The 20,984-nt window shown below is 40.3% G+C and overlaps 1 protein-coding gene across 1 annotated transcript; it reads left to right on the top strand.

Moving 5' to 3' along the window:
* The first annotated feature begins 1,920 nt into the window (after nucleotides 1-1,920).
* Nucleotides 1,921-20,267, top strand: LOC139471613 (sacsin-like). Its single transcript, XM_071253996.1, has 7 exons — nucleotides 1,921-1,982; nucleotides 10,101-10,176; nucleotides 10,423-10,523; nucleotides 11,903-12,028; nucleotides 12,350-12,494; nucleotides 12,985-14,505; nucleotides 14,998-20,267. The coding sequence occupies exons 2-7, from the start codon at nucleotides 10,152-10,154 to the stop codon at nucleotides 19,923-19,925; spliced, it is 6,846 nt and encodes a 2,281-aa protein (XP_071110097.1). The 5' UTR covers nucleotides 1,921-1,982; nucleotides 10,101-10,151; the 3' UTR covers nucleotides 19,926-20,267.
* Nucleotides 20,268-20,984: the final 717 nt, after the last annotated feature.

Raw genomic sequence — 20,984 nt, 5'->3', positions numbered from 1 at the left:
TTTCTTTTACCATTATGGAAAGGGTTGTGTCCGTTTTGCCTCAATTCATCTTCTGCTAGCTGCCTCCTCTTCGTTTTCATCTTGCTTATGATCCGTGAAGATCCACAAGATCCGGGGTAGAATAGGTCTTCAGCAACCCATACTTGCCGTAAAAGGCGACTATGCTTGTCGTAAGAGGCGACTAACGGGGTCGGATGGTCAGGTTCGCTGACTTGGTTGATGCACATTTCATCATATCCCAATTGCGTGTATCGATGCTCATGATGCCAATCACTAAATTGTCTGGTCCAGACTCGATTATTTACAGACCGCCGTCATATAGCTGGCATATTGCTGAATGTGGCGTTAAACAACAAGCAAACAACAAAAACATCTTGCTTCTTCCCAATATATTGTACAATTAGCGGCGATTTGATGGGACCCAGCCCAATTAACTTGGACAAACGAATGTCCGGTAGGGCAGGACATGCTTACACCCCTTGTCATCACTGGTTTTTAGTGATCCATTCATGTAATTTTGACCACTAGTTTCGCCCAATTGAACCTGTTTCGGCGGATAATCGATAGTTTTTCTATTTATATATATTTGAGAAAGAAGGAAAGGCTAATGAGAAATATCACGAAACCTCGACTATGCCGCATCCAAGTAGTGATCTTATTATTCTGTGAATTACGGTATCGGATATAATGAAATGATTGTCTACAGGAGTTTGTTATACGTGGGGTTTACTGTAATGTGAATAGTGTTCATTGTTGTGATGAATGCACATCCCATATGGTTGATAATTGTTCATATTTAATACATACATGAGTTGTTTATATTTAGTACATGTCTCGTTTAATACGTATATTGACTGTTTGACAACAAAACACTAATAGACACAGTGTCACATTCTGTTACCCGGAACTGTGATCTATCAGCTTATGTGCATTACACCCACAGCTGACATTCGAAATCGTCTTCCTGATCTCAGTACTGTTAACTTCTGTCCATCGCCATTCTCTATCTGTTCTTTAGTAAACGATCACATTCTACTGTGTTGGAGCTCGAACTGCTGAATGAAAACCGCAGCATGTGTGTTTCTTTGATTACCCTTCACACCTGTCCAGCTGACCAAAAGCCAAACATGGAACAATGCCTCATCTATTGCCTTCAGGCGGGAACAATGTTTCTTAACTTTCGACTGGCCCAGCCTCAAACATACAAACCAACGGCGATGATGAAATTAACATTCCTGAAAAAAATACCGATATACATCACCTCCTTCTTCCGACTTCGCGCTCTGCTAACCACTGATTTCTACGTGTATCTTTGTTCAGACATAACGATCTCGATTCCCCTTGTCATGAGAACGTCCCCCCCCCCACACACACTTTAGAATAAATCATGTGACATCATTTACTCTGCATTTACTTTTTATTAATATATCAAATATACGTGAATCAATACGCAACGAGAGGACAATTCTTTAAGCTATGCCCGTTTGTGCTTACACAGAACCCAGTCATTCGTGACCAACTCGTGTTATTCCGGGACAAGCCGAACAGCGACTCGTGGCCATATGTGCGACCGGGTTCCGTCTTAGCGCAAACGGGCATACCTAAAACAACATTGTCAACTCGTTGCGTAATGGTTCACGCATTTTCCCCATATATTATTTATATTTTAGATGCAATTTAAAGCACATCGGGACGTGCAGAATTATACAGTATGATTGAATACATTAAACTGTGTCTTTGGTATATTTTTAGATGCAAGACATTTGTAAAATCAAAAATTATTTCTGAGGGATTATTTGACGAAGAACTTGAAATCATACGCGCATTCTGATAGGTTTGTCGTATTTTCGCACATAACATTCATCGATAGGGGGACGGGTCTTCTTGCAGCATATGACGTAATTATTACTTCATGGAAAAGGCATACCTTGTGTGGTCCCCATATTCTGTAGGCAGTGCAGACATCTTGCTGGGACGTGAACGTGAGTATGTCTATCTTGGTAAATGTATGATGGTAACATTGTTTTTACAGCAATAATATTTTAAACATTTGCCATATATATTTTTCTGTAAAACAACGTCCAACCATATTCAGCGCATATCGATCTGAAGTGCAAGCCCCAAGCATATGGTGCTATTGTGACGCCATAACATACACGCAACATCAGGCGTGTCAAGCTGACATTGAATGTATAAAAGTCAAGTTGCCTCATTGTCAGGTACCGTTGACAATATGGTTTGCATACAAATGTTTAGTTATCGTCTAAATACAGATTCGGCTCAAGTTGACAACTATAACTCCTTACACGTTTTAACACCATCCATATACACAAGCCATGACAAATATACTCAACAACAGAAATTTCTGTGGCACCAATATTTAAGTGTATTTTTCAAACAAAGTAAAGTTTGGTTTTCAATTATTCAACATTACGAAATGGCCCGCCTGTCCGAAAATGAGTGTCTGCGAGCCATTGATATGCTTGAAGCAGGATCGAGTCAACGTGATGTTGCAAGACAATTTAACGTCCATAGAAACACCATTTGGTGTTTATTTCAACGTTGGCAACAGACGAATGCAGTCAGAGATCATCCTCGGGGTGGCAGGCCACGCGTAACCAATAATCGACAAGACAACTGCAGGGCTCGAAAAATCCACTCGTCCGCTCGTATTGACGAGTGGTAACTGATGTCGGGCAAGCTAAAATTATCAAATACTCGTCCTGACGGACGAGCAGATACTCACAGCAGTTTAATTTATATTTGTTTTGATGTGCGATATATTGACACGGAAATCACGGCCATTCAGCCGATCGATATTTATGTCGCGCATAGTATTAACACATTAGGCTGAGGTTTGTCTCTTGATGTATCTTTGCGCAGGCTTTGCGCTGAAACCAGTCTTTATTTATTGATGTAAGCGGCCGGTTGCTAACTACCGGTGATTCGGTCAAGACACACCCAAATGATATAACTTTTAATGCAAGGATCGTCAAAAATTGTATTTGAAACTATTTTTTTTATCAGGAATAAAAGCCATATATTCCAATATCTTGTTTATTTAGATGCAGCTTTTACTCAACATTTTAAAAATAATAATAACCCTAAGCGAAGCAGCTGATCGCTATTGCCGGGTATTATTTTTTACATGGAACCAGTCTGACCAGTCACCGTCAAGGCTCCCGTGCACGTGATCGCGAGAAATACGTGTTGACATAGAATCGTCCAACAAAAACAAATATGACTTTTAACGAGTCGAAGTATGTCATTTATGATATATGTATCCATTCTCTGTCAACTAAAGTTCGTTTCAAGGCGTCAATAGCGGTAATCTGACCGTGGTTGCTGTTAATAACGGTGAGTTGTGCGATCTTCCGATCGCTTCACACACGATTAAAAGGAATTTTGAATAAAATTAATAAAATAAGTTACAAACATAAGTCCAGATATACAAAGAACACTTTTTACAGCCAGACAGTGTAAATTACATGACTAATTTGCGTACTTCAGTATGGATTTGTTGACATGGTATTTCCGGTGTTCAGTGCTCACGCTCTTTCCATGGGGGAAAAAACATCAAAACTCATTATTTCGTGTAAAATGCGCACCCCCTTCTACACAGCTGTGTTTTTTGGATAAAAAGGTGCGCACTATTCTCAAGAAAATACGGTAAACCAAAATGGCGGAAATGAGAAAGTTTTTCTCGTCGGAGGGTCGTGCTGACAAAAAGTTGACTGCACAGGCGGAGAAACGAAACCTTAGTCAAAAACAATACGATACACAAAAGCGAAAACGTGTTGTACAATCTGCGTGGTTGAGTGAATTTGAATGGGCAAAATTTGACGATGATGACAGCAAGTTGTATTGCACTGTCTGTCGAAAATACCCCAAACTATCTGATCCCAAATGTGGACTCGTAACTGGTTTACATCATAATTTCAGAAAAGAAACTTTGAAATTTCACGCTAAAAGTAGGAAGCATATTCAGTGCTGTGAACATGATAAAAAATTTAACAAACCCCAGACTGCGCAGTTTGCCAAGTCAATGCAAAAAGTTGACGAAAAAACCTGGGAAGTTTATGAAGTGTTATTTTAATTAAAATATATTTTGACGGTGTACCTAAGAGTTATTCCCCTTAGACCGCAAATTTGCATTCTTTGTTCCAAGTGGCTCAGAGTTATCTCCCCCTAGTTATTAGAGGGCGCAGCTGGCAATGCATGGCGTCACGTAAGGCAGAACGACACAGCACGCTTGTTTATTTCCCACCCACCCTCCCAGTAGTATTATTGGTAAGCGGTGTTATACAATGTGCATCGTATGCTGAGAGGAGTTTATTTACTCAATTACTCAACTTTGGCAAATTGGTCACTGCTGTTTGATCAAGCTTTGTATTTTTGTGAATGCATATTAAAGCTTCCAGACTTTTGAAAGTGTTGCGTTTATGCTGTTCATTTTAGCATCTTGATTAGCATTACTCGGGTTCAAGTTAAAAAGCTATTCACAACAGCCTACTATATTGCATTAGAAGGGGAACCATTTTCAAAATTTCCAAGTTTTTGTCAGTTGCAGTCTAAGAAAGGTGTAATACTTGATACAAATTATTTGAATGATCATGCTTGCAAGGCATTCACCCAATCTATAGCAGATGTGTTGAAGAAAGAAACTGCTCAGGATTTGGAAAACAGTAGGCTTGTCAGTATTTTAGCAGATGGTTCAATTTATTTACTTTGTTTTGAGTGGTTACATGGTACATGATATTGTCTGTTCAGCATTGAGCAATAGGGCAAGTGAAAATTTGGCAGGACGAGTACAAAATAAAAAGTACTTGCCCTGCAGGACAAGTAGGGTTGAACAAATTTTTCGAGCCCTGCAACTGGATTCGAACAACACACCTACGAAATCAATTCTAGCCAGCAACTGTGACTGCAAGAAATTTCTTCACAAACCGTACGTCGCCGCCTCAGATGTGCAGGGATTGTCGCCAGAAGACCCGCCAGACGTCCCATTTTGACAGGAAACCACCGTCCAGCACGTCTACAGTGGTGCAGACAGCGCCTACGCTGGGCGGCCATGCAGTGTGGACAAGTTCTATTCACTGACGAGTCGTTTTCACCTCAGCCACAGCGATGGATGGATTAGAATGTACCGTCGTCGAGGTTAACGTTCTGTCAATCATTGTGTCATGGAAGAAGATCGGTTCGGTTGGCAGCGTTATAGTATGGGAAGGAATTACAGCAAGACAGAGGACCCGTTTGATGCTGGTAGAGGGAAATCTCAATGGACAGCACTCATTGAGATCATCGACCCTGTTGTTCTACCGTTTTTACGTCATCATGGACAAGGCATTACCTTTCAATATGACATCGCCCGGCCTCATATTGCTCGACTTGTTCAGGACTCTCTTCAACAAAACAACGTAATTGTATGTCACCCCCTGGCCGGCTCGCTACCCTGATCTCTCACCACTCGAGCACATGAGATGGATTGGCGCCTTCGACGTCAACCACGTGTTCCACAGACACTCCAGGAACTTTGAAACATGATCCAACAGATATGGACAGATATCCCACAGGACTTTGTGCGACGCCTGGTCCATTCCATGAGACGACGATTTTTTTAATGAAATCACACATTTTCTGAAGTCAGTATGGCAAATTAAACCATTTGAACACTAACAGGAGTCTTTTTATCTGTTGCAAACCGAAATTGTTTCAGATTTTGTAAAAAACATAACTTTGCATTAAATCTTATTCAATGTCACAGGAACTTTTTTGTTCAGTATATATGATCTCTGATATAAACCCTTAAAAAAGAAACGCAAAGCCAGATTGGTGTGAGATAGGAAAATACATTTATAAGAGGAACCGTACAAGGTATTCAGCCAAAATGTTGTGGAGAGAACACTTGGTGAGAGTAGTCATCTCAGTCATCGGTACATAGGAAAAGTCCAAGGTGAAGGTGAGCTACCATCAAAAACGCGTATATCCCCCGTTGGAATCGATAGCAGCCTGACATCTCTTGCCCGTGGAAGAGACGACTATGCGAATCACATCCTTGGGAATGGTAGCACACTCAGCCCGCAACGCAAACATCAACGTTGTTGTTGTGTAGACAGGCTCTTGTCATCCGTGTTGTATGCGGTCGAGCGTCGTCCTGCTGGAATACATCGTTGCCGTTTGCTACAATTGGGAGGAAGTGTGGTAGGAGAATTTCGTTGATGTATCTTTGAGCCCTAAGACTGCCATGGATATGGACCAAACCTGTCCTGCCATGATGCGAGACAGATCATTACGTACCTCCCACCAATCCTGTCAACTTCCTGTACTAGTCTGGTCATTTTGGTCGAAATAAATGGCCAACCTCAAGAAAATTGCAACAGAATTAATTCATACTTTATGTTACTTGGTAGCATGTCAGCTTTCAGGAGAAAAAAGTCTACCAAAATCAACTCATGGGAATGACCTTTCTCAAGGTCACAAGATATAGGCCTATATAATTCGTATTTTCGTATTCTTGGATATTTGTAGGAAGGAAGAGATTCAAATTTATTATAGTTTTCTTTCTAATATAACTAAATTAAAGAACAGTCTGGGTATACAACTTTTATTTACTTTATAAAAAATATCACAGGGACCAATTTAATGCATTATAATAGTTCAAGGTCAAATAGAGGACATATATGAAGAGTGGCCGAGAAGTTAAATGTTGCCATAGATTTTCAAATATTGGAATGAAGTCATACATATTATATTCAAATGTAAGATAATATATCATTTTAAGAACTTAATGTACTAATTGTGGAAGAAATCACCTAATTGTGTGGTGTGTGTGTGTGTTGGGGGGGGGGGGGGGGCGGTGTGCGCGCATTCATACAAAGCCATTAATAATTGTAGCCAGTGACAGTCTGAGGTAACAATGTGCAAGCCTCCAAGCCTCCGACTGAAATATTTGCTACTTTATGTTATTTGGACGTTTATATAATTCAAAAGACAATGGATGATTTTGATAAGTCAAGAGTCCTTCAATACAAGTTTTACAATTTCGTACAAGTAATACTATTTTGTCCGTAGAAACAGGTCGTGGCAGAATGTTCCTTTGATTGAGACTCTGCCCGAATTGTGACTCGCGTCAAGGGGAAATGAATATCATATGTTCCAGTATACATGTTTAAGATTTGAAAGAAAATTATTACCAAACTATTGTTGTATAAATCCTCAACTTTTATAAACTCCGATGCTCATTCACAACTCATTCGTTAAGTAAGTATATTGGTTGCATATTTCAGAAGTTAATTTTTTTTTTTTGTATAATGCCGCGCTCAGCAATATTGCAGCTATATGACGGCGGCCAGTAAATAATCGAGTCTGGGCCAGACAATCCAGTGATTGACATCATGAGCATCGATCCACGCAGTTCGGATCGATGACATGCATCAACCAAGTCAGCGATACTGACCACCCGATCCCGTTAGTAGTCACCTTTTACAACAAGTATATATGATACACTGATGTTGTGCTAGATGTAAATAGTATAACGTAGCTGTAGTTTCAAAAGATAATCCAGTAATAAAACAGTTACAGAACAATAATCATCTTTAATGTCAATTATATCATGTATGCTATTTCTCATATTACTTTAATACATTGTAATTTGTATGTGTATCATGTTTGGGAGAGGCATTCAGATAAGCAAAATTTGCTTGTTTGCCAACCCCTCCACTTTATGGAAATAAATCTGTTAATATCATAAAGAACTGGAACTTGGTAACGCAAAGGTAGTTGGCCGACCATAGTCTATTCTGGTGAAAGGGGCCCCGGCGAAACTTATGTCAGCCGGTTATCTATTACTGTCGCTGATACGCTGAGTGAACACAGGCTAAACTGACTATAGATTCATTTATTTTAGTGAGCGAATCTATTCAATTTGAGTATCAGTACAAGATAATCATAGACTATTGCAATATGGCAAACGCTCAAGTGAGTGAGTGAGTCAGTATGGTTTTACGCCGCTCTTAGCAATATTCCAGTTATATCAAGGCGGGGGACACCTGAGTGAGTGAGTTGGGTTTGACGCCGCTTTTGAAATTATTCCAGTTATATCACAATGTGTCAGCTTAATGTGGAAGGAAAGCCCGAAGTGATGCAGGTCTAAGACGTTTACCTCTTTGGTGAAACCCACGAGCACGGGTATGGTGTTGACAAACCTAGAAACGTAATCGGGGCGAACCGGGATTCGAACCCACAATCATAGGTTTCTGGGGTTTCAGCAAATCGCGGCTCCTTAGACGATTGGGCCACCCATGCCCCCGAGAGCAATCTCATTAAAATTAAAATCTCATCAAATACATCCAATTAAAGGAAACAGTCGTAAAATATTCTGTTGCAATTTTCTTGAGGTTAAATTACAGAATAACCAGACTATACGCAGTTTCCGGCGTAAGGCTCCAACGTCTGCAGAGCCGTGCTCTCCATCCCCTCGACGGAGGAGAAATCTTGATTCGGCGCTGAACCAGACATCACTCCATCGCAGTTGAGGCCATACCCTGTGTTTATGACACTAATGCCGTCGTTGTTGACGAAGTTGTCGACTCAGTATGACGCTTTGAACAGGACGTCTTGCTCATAGACCTACCGCTGATCGAGATTCCCCTGCCTGCAAGCGGCCCATGACATTGTTTCTTTGCACTTCTGTTAATCTTGGCATGTTGTTGAACTGTCACTGTTCTACTGACTAAGTTGCCAGGTTAATAAAAAACCCTGCACTTTAATACGGTTCATAGAGCTGCTGCACGTGCAGTACGTGCATCTCCATGGCCCTTTTGTTAATGCACTGGGTGCGTTTTTCCGAATCGTACGTGTTTCCCGACTAATGGTTTGCATGTCCTTGTTAATCATTTTGATCCGGGAAATTTGTCACTGACACAATAACACACTAAACGTTTTCATTTTGCACCTCTTGGTCCTCTAATATTGATTTTTTGGCCAAAGAAATCCGTATTGCTTTTCCTTTTTTGAAGAGTATATTATATACTTCAGTGTCAAAGATTTTTTCTGAAGTTGAGAAAAGGGATATTTTTATTACAGTAAACATAACATTGATATTTCAATGAAGCGAACACAACCTTTGTCTTACAAGAATTAGCAAATCCCCTTTTTTCGTAAGTGTTTACTCAATACACAAACTGTTGACTTCTGTTTTACGTTGACAAGGCAAAATAATGACAGAGGGTCGTTAATGGAGTTAATATCGCTTCTTGGCATATATTATTCGCTTGGGAAACCTAGAACATTGATGCATCCTGTCAATTAGTCATTGAACAAACGCCTGAGGAATAGCCTGCTATTCGCTTGGAAGGTACTGTCCCAATTCCCGTATATTTGCTGGTGGTCCAAGGCTGTTTCTCCCTACCTCGCCCCATGCATGTTCAATCACAGCCGAATCAGGAACTTGGTCACCACCATAACACGATATGGTGCGACGTTACCATCCTGCATTATGGACCTTGATCAAGCTCGCAAAGTGCAGGAAGGAGTCAGGATTGAATAATCTCTTCCAGATACCAGTGACATTAAAGTTTCAATCGACGATTTGAAGAGCCCATACCATCACACTGCCCCCATCTCACCTGACGATGACGTCTGCTATTCTCTCTGTGTGTATCATGTAACATCCGTACGTCACAGTAGCTTGTAGTAAAGCTATGTTGACAATGTATCGATCCTTTGGTGTTGTCATTTGACCCTTAACCTGTTTTCAGTAGTAAATGGATACAATGTAGCCAGGCCAGTATTTGCAATGTGTCTCTTTATAATGGATAATTTTACATAAACATCATAATTGTGTGATAAAACAGTAACCCAACACAGTAAATTAATCCTAGGTTAAGCTTGAGCGCTAACGTAGCGAATCTTGAGACGAGAGTATGCAGACTTTTACTTGTGTGGATCAACTTGTAAGAGTTGTGTTTCCTACTGAGGAGTCATCAGGAGTAGCACCCCAGTATAGACTTCATACTTTGGAGGGTATGCTTAGCCCAGGTCAAGATGAATTATCTGATCCTTTGTCGTCTGAACCTAATCGATTTCTGTTAATGTTTCAGGTGGCCACTGGACATTGTTCGGCATAAAACTTTGGTGACAGTCAGCTAAAGATGGACCATGATACACAGTCAGCTGGTGAGTTACAATTAGTTGAAGCAAATTTAAAATATTAAAAGAACATACATGTAAAAAGTATATTTAAATCTTCTTTTTGTTTGAAATATGAAGTATGCATAATAAAACTTAATACATTAACTATCAATATACATAATTCAATTTGGCTAAAGAAGGGAAAAGAAAGTGTTCATTAGCATGTTTATAAGAAAACTCGAACTATCGAAACAGTGGCAGGGCCCTTTATTGATTATTTTTTTTACAAAGATTCAGACGATGATGGCTACACATGTATGGAGCTGCCAACCCTTGTCAAGCAGTTGCAGGTCGTTCTGGACCAGTACCCTGATGATGGCCAGATACTCAAGGTAAGTCAGCGTTTGACCAGTACCCAAATGGCGGACAGATACTCATGGGCAGTGTTGAACCAAAACCCAGAAGATGGACAGATACTCAAGGTAAGTCAGCGTTGGACCAGTACCCAAATGGCGGACACATACTCATGGGCAGTGTTGGACCAGTACCCTGATGACTGACAGATACTCAAGGTAAGTCAGCGTTGGACCAGTGACAAGATGATGGACAGATACTCAAGGTAAGTCAGTGTTGGACCAGTGACAAGATGATGGACAGATACTCAAGGTAAGTCAGCGTTGGACCAGTGACAAGATGATGGACAGATACTCAAGGTAAGTCAGCGTTTGACCAGTGACAAGATGATGGACAGATACTCAAGGTAAGTCAGTGTTGGACCAGTGACAAGATGATGGACAGATACTCAAGGTAAGTCAGCGTTGGACCAGTGACAAGATGATGGACAGATACTCAAGGTAAGTCAGCGTTTGACCAGTGACAAGATGATGGACAGATACTCAAGGTAAGTCAGTGTTGGACCAGTGACAAGATGATGGCCAGATACTCAAGGTAAGTCAGCGTTGGACCAGTACCAAGGTGATGGGTAGATACTCAAGGTAAGTCAGCGTTGGACCAGTACCAAGGTGATGGGTAGATACTCAAGGTAAATCAGCGTTGGACCAGTACCAAGGTGATGGGTAGATACTCAAGGCAAGTCTGTCTTCGACCAGTACCCAGGTGATAGGCAGATACTGAAGATAAGTTTATGTTGGACCATTTCCCAAGTGTTGGATCAGTACCCAATTGATGGGAGATACTAAATATGAGTCTATGTTGGACCAGTACCCAAGTTATGGACTGACACTCAAAATACGTTTATGTTAGGCCATAACCCACGTGTTGGGTCGATTTCCATAGTAAATCTGTATTAATCTGATGATGGCCAGATACTGAAGGTAAATCTGTTATGAATATGTACCCACGTGTTTGGATCTATTCTCAAGGAGAGTCTATGTTGGACCAGTTCCCTGATAATGGGCAGAGACTCAACGTACGTGACTGATACTCAAGGTAGGTCTGTCTTGTACCAGTACCCGGTACTGAAGGTACATTTGTTATGAGTCAGTACCCAGGTGATGGGCAGATACTTAAGGCAACCCTGTGTTGGAAGAGCACCCACGTGATCGGAAAATACTCAAAGAAAGTCTGTGTAAGACAGTTACCTAACATAAGTCTTGATAATCTTAGAGATTTAATTAGTTTTGGGGGAAAATGGAGACATCAGCTGGCAGTGCTCATCAGTTCTTATAATGAGATATATATTGCTGCTGTAGCTATGATAATATTATATAACTATGATTACATAATAACGTTATGATATAACTCTTTGCAGGAGCTGATACAGAATGCTGAAGATGCTGGAGCTGAAGTTGTCAACATCATGTTTGATGGAAGGAATATTCGTCCTGAAATAGATCCCCAAGAATTGAAACAGAACACTTTCCTGAAATCTTTGCAGGTACATATGCTTATATCACATGGACAGGCAATGTTCTCAGTTAGTGTTTAAATCGGGTTTGAGGTAGAAATGTGTAAATAGCAACAGCCTGAATATAATTGCTTATGTAAATATCTCTTCTTGCCAGTCTTGTTTTTCCCATGTCATTGTAATGTTGGATTTTAGTCTTTAACCATAACTAAATACAATGGGAGAAATGGTCTAATTAAGGGTTGTGTGTTCTTATTCATTCGTGTGTCGCAAGGACAACATGTTCACTGTTACCAATAGGTGTAAATGACTTCATCAAACTTTCAAATAAATTGATCCATTCTTTGGCAGGGTCCTGCGTTGTGTGTCTTCAATGATGCTTTATTCAGGAAGAAGGATTGGGCAGGTATCAGAATGTTGCATACTAGCCTCAAGAATGAGTCACAGAATATAGGACAATTCGGACTTGGTTTCAAATCTGTATTCCATATTACAGGTTAGTACTAGACTTGCGAATCGCAAATGCACATTTCCAAAGCAGCCTGTTTATAATATTTCTTTTCCCTACAGTTTAGAATTTCCTATTTAGGAAATTCAGTCTAGTATTGATTGATTGTCTTTATTTCCTCCAATACTGAAGATTTTGGTGTGCTAACACGAGGAGTTACAACTCAGAAACATATTCACATGAATAGAATTACAACACATAATGTGGTGAGAATTGATGTTGCCATTTGTAGAGATATTTAGAGAGAATTAACGTTCAGTCCTTCAACATATTGAAGGTTAGATGGTCAATATGTCCACCAAGCATAAAGGACAATACAACATCGTTATCATTTGTTGACCCTAAATAGTGCACTTTGTCGTAACATTCCCAGGCACGATCAGCTGCTGGAGGGATCAATCCTCCATCATAAAGGCCATAGCCATGCATGATTAATACAAATGAATCATCCTTTTAAACTTTTTGCTATATATTTCAGATTATCCATGTATCATCAGCGGTGACCACATCCTTTTCATTAATCCAGAAGAAGTAGCACATAAAGTGTGTTTCGCCAAAAAGTTAAAGAATCTAACAGATAGAGTGAAAGATATTTTATGTCAGGTACTGAGTGGTACATTTGGGTTCTCAGACGAGTGTTTGACAGCTGGTTATAACGGAACTCTATTTTGGTTTCCTATGAGGGTTCAAACATCACAACTTTCTGGAAACATATATACAGAAGAGAGTGTAATGGACCTATTTCAGGCACTGAGATCGGAGGCGCCAGTGACACTACTTTTTCTCAATTCCATACACAAAGTTCAATTATTCCAGAAGCATGCAGCTACAGAAGAGGTGATTTTCTGTGTACAGCTTTCAAAAAGCTGTTTAGCATCTGTTAAACGTCAAAGGATGGATTTTGCCTCAAAAGTGAAACGCATTGACTGTGAATTGACATGCCCTTCCATTGAAAACAGACTTACTGTTGAGATAGAAACTGAAGATTTCATAAAGTCACAAAAATTAAGTCAGGAATGGGTAATTATCAATGTGTTCAAAGCAAGAGATATGTCTGAAAGACTACAAAGACTCTGCAAGGAAATGTCACGGTGTCCGCGTGTGGGCCTGGCTGTTCCTCTTGGTAAGAAATGTGAAGGTCATGTGTTCTGTTTCCTCCCTCTTCCCCTGGAGAGTCACAGTCCCACAGGTCTGCAGGTTCATGTAAATGGCTGCTTTGCCTTGAGTCTGAATCGAAGGCATATCAAATGGCCAACAGCAGATCAGCTACAGAATCAGTCTCATACAGACAAGGATATTGAGTGGAACAAGTGTCTTGTGAGTGAAGTGCTACCAGAGGTTTATTGTAATATTCTAAACGAGCTGATTCAGCATTCTCAACAGGAACAGAATCCAGATGACCTGATACAGCAGGTGTACTCCTTGGTTCCAAGTCAAGAAAATGTCAGTGTACATTGGAAACCAATGGTGGATGGAGTTTTAAGAGAACTGCAAAACATTCCAGTCTTGTTCACAGAAAATGATGGAGGATGTTGGATAACAGCCAAATTTGCCACTGTGCTTGATTCCAGCATGGCTATTGATGTCAAAGATGTTGTCAAGGATATTTATCTTCGGTGTAATCAAACCATTGTTGATTTGCCTGGATATGTTTTGGCATTGTTGGAAGACATATTGTGCACATCCTCAACAATGGTTTCTAGTGAACATGTCTGCTCACTTCTGACATCAAATGACTGTTACATAAGATGTCTATCTCCGCCCCAAAAGAGGATTTTGCTGAAGTATATATTATCCGGTGGATGTGGAGCCTTCTTACGTGGATTACACCTTTTGCCTACAATGGATGGATGTTTCACAGAAATTGGAAAGGGACATGTATACATTTGGACGGATGTTATTGATTCAGAGTTTTTGCTTCCTGGCCTTGAATCCATCCTTGTGGACACTGTGGCATCACCTGAACTTGGCCATGTCTTACAAAGTGAAGAGAATCGAGGTAGATAATGTAATATTCTAATGTTAAATCAAAACTTATTAAAGAGAATCATAGTAAAACTCAGATGACAGCACCATATGAACAATAATAATGTATCCTAATCTGTGCATGAACAGAGAAGATTCAGGCAAGCCTCTGAATGATGTTATAAAAATATCACATTACCATCAGGGCAATTCAGTGTTCATGACCAAGTTCAAACTACTTATAACACACAGAGAGAATGTTTCAATGTCATACATGACACCAATGAAATTGTGTCAGCCTGAAATAAATACAAACTCAAGGCCTTTATGAACTAAACAATTCTGAACCGATCAGTGTTTGAATTATCACAACTAAACATTACAAATTCAGAATCAACTTTTGACTTTGCACAATTGTTCAATGTGTTTGCTAGATTCGAATTAGTTTGAATTACGGTGAAATACTTTTTCATGTGCCCATTTGGTAATATTTGAGTATTTAATTGCATTTCATATTGATTTCCAGATCTTCTCAACGTGGGCCTGATAACCAGTGACGTATTTCCAAGTCTTCTGCAGAGATGTGTTGCACAACATTTCGGTGAAAACAACCCCAAATATCTACATCTACCTGTTGATGACACTTGGTTGAGGACAGTGTGGACTTACATCGACAAGAGCTATTCCTGTGACCAGCTTGGTGGTATGTTTGGGTCACTGCCTCTTATTCCAGAATTACAAGAGCAAGGTAAAACACGTGTACATGAACTACAAAAGCCACTAATTGTTGAGATGGTAGATGGCGTGAGTTCACTCCCTAAGCACATGGCTGATTGTCTGAGGAGGCTGGGTGTTGTAGTGTTAAAAAGCATTTCAGACATTACACCCAAGAATATTCTCGGAGTGATAATACAGTACCCGACCCATAGCGGTGTCATGAAAGTACTAGATGCTGTGTCAGAGAATGACAATATACAGACAAAGATCAATCAATTCAACACAGAGGCAACCCATGAGGAACGAAACAGCTTAACTTGTTTTTTGGGAGAAAGTACAACAGACTTCACAAAGTCAAAGGGTATTTTAAGGAGTCTTCAAATGTTCATGGCAACTGATGGGTCGGCAAAGTGTTTAGAAGATGTGAGCATTCTGGCACCTGTTTTAGAACCCCCATTTCCTATCCCCTACTCTGAGGTCTATCTAGTGTCTACCCCAAGAGCTGTAAGGTCGCTAGCTGTGTCTCTAGGGGCATCGCAAATGAAACTGGATGCAGCAGTCATACTCACTTTACAAAGTATCATTGAAGGAAATCCCATTGGAATGGCTGATAGGGATCTTCTTATACTCATGGAGTTCTTGATATTGTCTTGCCCTTATCTGCTTGAAAATGCCGAAGTTGCAAACCTTGCATGTGGAGTGAAATTTCTTTCATCTGAGAAAGGATCAACAACGTTCCAAGCATGCCAGCTGTTTGACCCTGCATCATCTCTTTTGACACAGCTATTCTTAGGTGAGGACAAATTCCCCCACTCAAGACATGTCAGAACCAGGCAGCTGAAGGAAGGTCTAATGCTGTTGGGGTTACGAAGGGAAGAAGAGGTGACAGCTGCAGAACTTGTAACAACAGCAAACATTATACAAAGTTTGAATGCTTCCAGTAAACAGGACGCATTGTTGAAAGCAAGGGGTCTTGTTTTGTTTCTCACTCATCATGTAAAGAAGTTTGACCCAGATTCTCTAACTAACATACAGGGTCTTCAGTGCATCCCATGTATTTCACAGAAGCCAGATTTCTATCCAGGTCGACTTCAGTTTCCGGGAGAAATGACAATGCTTGGAACATCAAACACTGTTTGTAGTTCTAAATACCTGCACGTAGTCGGATCTACCATGAGTGTAGCTGAAGAAATGTCAGAACCATTGGAAGTATTATTTGGGTTGGATGTTCCTCCTCCAGTTACCTCTGTCATTAAACATTTACAGAATCTCTCAGCATCATACAATAGTCAGGCACACCACCTGTACATGACCCTGCTGCACAATGTCTACCAGCATTTGTCATCAGTGAGCTTGTCCAAGGAACACATCCAACTGCTTAGTGGATTCCACTCAGTATGGGTAGGAATAGATGAAAGGTTTCAGCATCCGTCATCTGTATTCATAGATCAGATGACTAAAGACATGGATTTAAAACCTTACCTATTTGCTCTTCCATCTGTATTTCATCACTGGCGCAGTTTGATGTTGACACTTGGGTGTAACCAGGAACTTACACCTCGGTTACTTGCAGGTGTGCTTGAAAAAATCAAATCGAAACATGACACATACAGAGAAGCGAGTGCTTTTAGAGAAGACAATTCCTCCAGACAATCAGAAGTTCAGAAAGATTCACAACTTGTTCTACAAATTGTCAACAGGTTGTCAGAAGAACAAGAAAAGCCCGAAAATATTTTTCTTCCAATCCAACAAGGGGACAACTCGCGTCTGACTCTATTGCATGTTGAAGAATGTACATACAGTGACTGGCTGAACGAGGAGACAGAGTCAGAGGATGGAGGGGCTGGTGTTCACTTTCTTCATAAATCTATTTCCAAAAATACTGCACAAATGCTTGGAGTAAATATCTTGGATGATAGAGACTATGATTATCATCAGTCAGAATCATTAACTAGACGACTGAACTGTTTACTTCATGCATATGTTGATGGGTTGTCCATTCCAAAAGAAATGATTCAAAACGCAGATGATGCTGGTGCCACTGAAGTTTGTTTTCTGTATGATGAGCGACAAAATTGGGATGCAAGATCGTCTCTGATCAAAAGTGAAATGGCTTCATTACAAGGACCTGCACTCTGGTCTTTCAACAATGCTACCTTTAAGGACACAGACTTTAAGAGTTTGATAAAGTTAGGTGGAGCCACAAAACATGCAGACACTTCCACGATAGGGAAATTCGGGTTAGGGTTTATCTCTGTCTACAATCTGACAGATGTTCCAAGTATCATCAGTGGAAATACAATGGTCATTCTTGACCCAAGTGGCTCTTACTTGGAAAAACCAGGATTGAAAGCAAATCTGAAAAGTGCCAGAAACAAAGCTACAATGAGGAATCAATTTAAACCATTCGAGGGTGTGTTTGGTTGTGACTTCAATAGAGAGGTAATCTGCAATGGCACTTTATTCCGATTACCACTTAGGACAGAAGAGCAGGCACGTAAAAGTGACATTAGTAATACTCGTTACACGAGGACAGAGGTAGAGTCTCTCTTCAAAAAGTTTGTTGACGCCTGTGGAAACCTCCTTCTGTTCACACAGAATGTGAAATCTTTGAAGTTTTTGTTTGTGCCCTCTGAAGGAGATCCTCGAGTACCACAACTGTTGGTAGACATAGTAAAGCATGTTGAAATACCACCTGCTATCCTACTACAAGGTGACAAATTAAAAAGTGAAAACATTTTGGCTTATGCGTCAAACAAATGGCAAAGACTAGCACAGCAAAACAAGAGCTTATCAGTAGCTCAAAGGGCTGACATTGAGGTAGATCTTTCAAACAACATAAAAGAGTTGAACCTGGTACACAGTGGGGGGCGAGCGAAGGTGGAGTGGGTTATTGTATGGAACACAGGTGGAAAGGAGTCCAACACGTTTGCATTATCTGGAGTACTGAAAGATTTGCTCCCTCTGGCTGCAGTTGCAATACCGATGACAAAACTGAGCATGTGTCCCTTTGGGTTCTACAGAAAGGGACATCTCTTCACTTTTCTTCCACTACCAATAGAAAATCCATTTCCATTTCATATCAATGCAACATTTGCACTCAATGAAAACAGAAGAGAGTTACTTAAAAGGACGGAGGATGACAAGACCATACATGGAGTTGATTGGAATGACATCTTACTTCGTGATGTTGTGCCCAGAGCATTCATTGCTGCATTGAAATACATAGACTTGAACTCAGTATCAAAAGCAGAGTATTACCAGCTGTGGCCCACCAGTGGAGAACAAATGGACTGTTTTGGATCAAGTTTCTACAAAATGATTGTTGATGAGAAACATGAAGTCTTTGTTGAAGAAAGTACAAAACAAAGATTGCCTCTCAATACCATCTGGTATCTGGATACATCCATAAGAACCCAACCAAACATAGGAGACATTGCCTTAAAAGCTTTGGTAAACTTTTGGAAACGTAGAGGTGTTGTTGTAGACATTCCAAACAATGTCATTGCGTGTCTCATCAAGGAGAGGGGATGTGCCAAGAATCGCTGTGTGGCAAGTCAAACATTCTACTGTGATGTGTTTTTCCCAAATTTTGAGAATGGGTATTGGTTACCAAGAGACAGGGACTCTCTGACCATCTCTGCGATACAATGCAATGACATTGCAACCAATCAGCAAGTGAAGGATACGAAATGCATCCCAACATCTCATAAGGGCACGTTAAGACGACCTCAGGATTGCATTTGTCCATCTGGAGCATGTGCTAGGCTGTTCTCAGAAGTAGATGACATGTTCCCAGACAAACGTTTTAGGACGTGGTCAGTTCTTGATGGTCTGTGTCGAGCTGGAATGATAGAAGATAATTTGCCCTGGAATATATATGTAGAAAGGGCGAGTACAGTGTCTGAATTGTACTTTACAGATTATCAAAAGGCAATTCAAAGGTGTAAGAATCTATTAGAGTATCTAGGACGCCACACAATATGCCCACCAGTTATTCTTCAAAAACTTTTAAAAATCAGGTTTCTGCCAGTGCTTCAACGTCCCAAGACATGGAAGTTCGTTTGGAAGGCTGATGAAGCAGACTCTGGTCTGTCAGTCCCAAATGAAATGTTCAGAGAGGACACAGTGAATTTGGTTGGATGTACTCATCTTATTTTGGATGAATCTGAACTGGATTTTGTCAAAAAGAACAAGATAATCCCTGCTGCTCTTCTGTTGCTACAAGTGAAGAACAGTTGTGAAGTTACCCTTGAAAGTGTTACAGCGCAACTCCTTTATGTTTCGGAGTCAATACAAGAAGGTCTAAGACCATCCGATTGGCAACTGTGCAAAATATGTAGAGACATTTACAGTCACATGAACAAACTATATGAAAATAGTTCCATCCATCAGAAGGATGAGTTCAAAAGATATGTGGAGGAACACTTGCATGGAAAACAGACAATCTTGGTGGGGAACAAACTGGTGAAACCTGAACAGGTAGTCCTCCACAGGCAAAGTAGTGTGGAGCCAGGCATGTATACACTGGAGCACACGTTCAAGGAGTTTCTGCCGCTGTTTGAACTATTTGGCATGAATACAAGAATTCAGCATAATTGTTTGCCAACCAAACGCCCTTCGTCTTTGCCACCCAAACTTCCGTCGTCTTTGCCACCCAAATGCCCCTGGATTAGAATAGGAATTTTAATACTGGCAGTGATTGCGGGTCTTGTGTTGGCATTTTGTACAAAGTAGTATGAAATATGCATGTCACATGCACAGGAATTCACATATGTTTAGATATATATGTACAAGATCCTCTGCCACCAAAGTATGTGATCAGGAACATAGTAACGCTGCTGCAAATAATGTTTAATAGAAATCTTTCATGGGATATGTTAACATATCATCCCTGTGGTGTGTGTCATGGAAACGGTGTTTCATGTTGATTAATGTTGATCCATGCTGAAGCCATACTTGTTTGCCAAGTGGCAGGTTACTATTTCCAACTTTATAAACCTCTAGTGACGTCACTCTATTGTCTTGCCAGGGTCTTCTTTTACCGACTAAACCTCTACTGGTAGTTTACCGGGCATTCCCAGGGTAATTAAGTCCCGGGCTTTCTGCAAGAAATCCCAGGAGATTTTCTACTGAAAGCCTGGTTTTTGTCCCGAAAAATACCCTCTGTATTGAATTACCTTTCTGCATGAAAAAAACCCTACAGAACATGGCTCAACTTTTTATTGATATTAGATGAAATTGAAATTGAGCGTCACAGTTCGATTCAGTTTGTCTTCAGGTCATTGGTCATCTGCTCTTTTCGGATCAGCTTCTTCACGTGATGGCGAGTTCATTTTTTTCAACATACTTAGTATGTCAGAGACCGTTGCCTTTTGGTTGTCAGAAGTTCTCTTTGTAATTTCGAACGGCGTCGCTCCGATGTCCTGAAACAAATTGTTCAGATTACTGAAAGTATTACACATACAGCATACAAATACACTTAAAAACTATTACAGATTCCAAAAACACCAATATTACCATATCTATCATAAATAAAAAAGAGCATCGTACTGGTTTGGAAAAAATATTTCTTTGATATGTTATGACTTTTGCTGAATAACAATTTCTTATTACTGCAGGACTAAAATGTTTATCAACCTACCGGTAATTTCGCAAATCATTTGTTCATCAACGTCACCTTGATACAATCGAGTGGCTGCCGTTGTTCTCAAGGAATGGTTTATCTTCATGCCCTCAATACCAGACGTCTTGCACAGTCTTTTGACGGTAACTTGTAAGGTTATTTCACGCTCG

The sequence above is a fragment of the Haliotis cracherodii genome, unplaced genomic scaffold (genome assembly GCF_022045235.1).
Source record: "Haliotis cracherodii isolate W230 unplaced genomic scaffold, xgHalCrac1.p SCAF_1, whole genome shotgun sequence".
Classification (NCBI taxonomy): domain Eukaryota; kingdom Metazoa; phylum Mollusca; class Gastropoda; order Lepetellida; family Haliotidae; genus Haliotis; species Haliotis cracherodii.
The sequence above is the reverse complement of the archived record's forward strand: the minus strand, read 5'-3'. Positions and strand labels throughout refer to the sequence as shown.

What these genes read in the sequence shown, in the direction of transcription:
- LOC139471613 (XM_071253996.1), top strand. Translation starts at nt 10,152, where the DNA reads ATGGACCATGATACACAGTCAGCTG. An exon ending in CCATGATACACAGTCAGCTG is followed by an intron (nt 10,177 to 10,422) that starts GTGAGTTACAAT and finishes TTTTTTACAAAG; the next exon opens with ATTCAGACGATGATGGCTAC. An exon ending in ATGATGGCCAGATACTCAAG is followed by an intron (nt 10,524 to 11,902) that starts GTAAGTCAGCGT and finishes AACTCTTTGCAG; the next exon opens with GAGCTGATACAGAATGCTGA.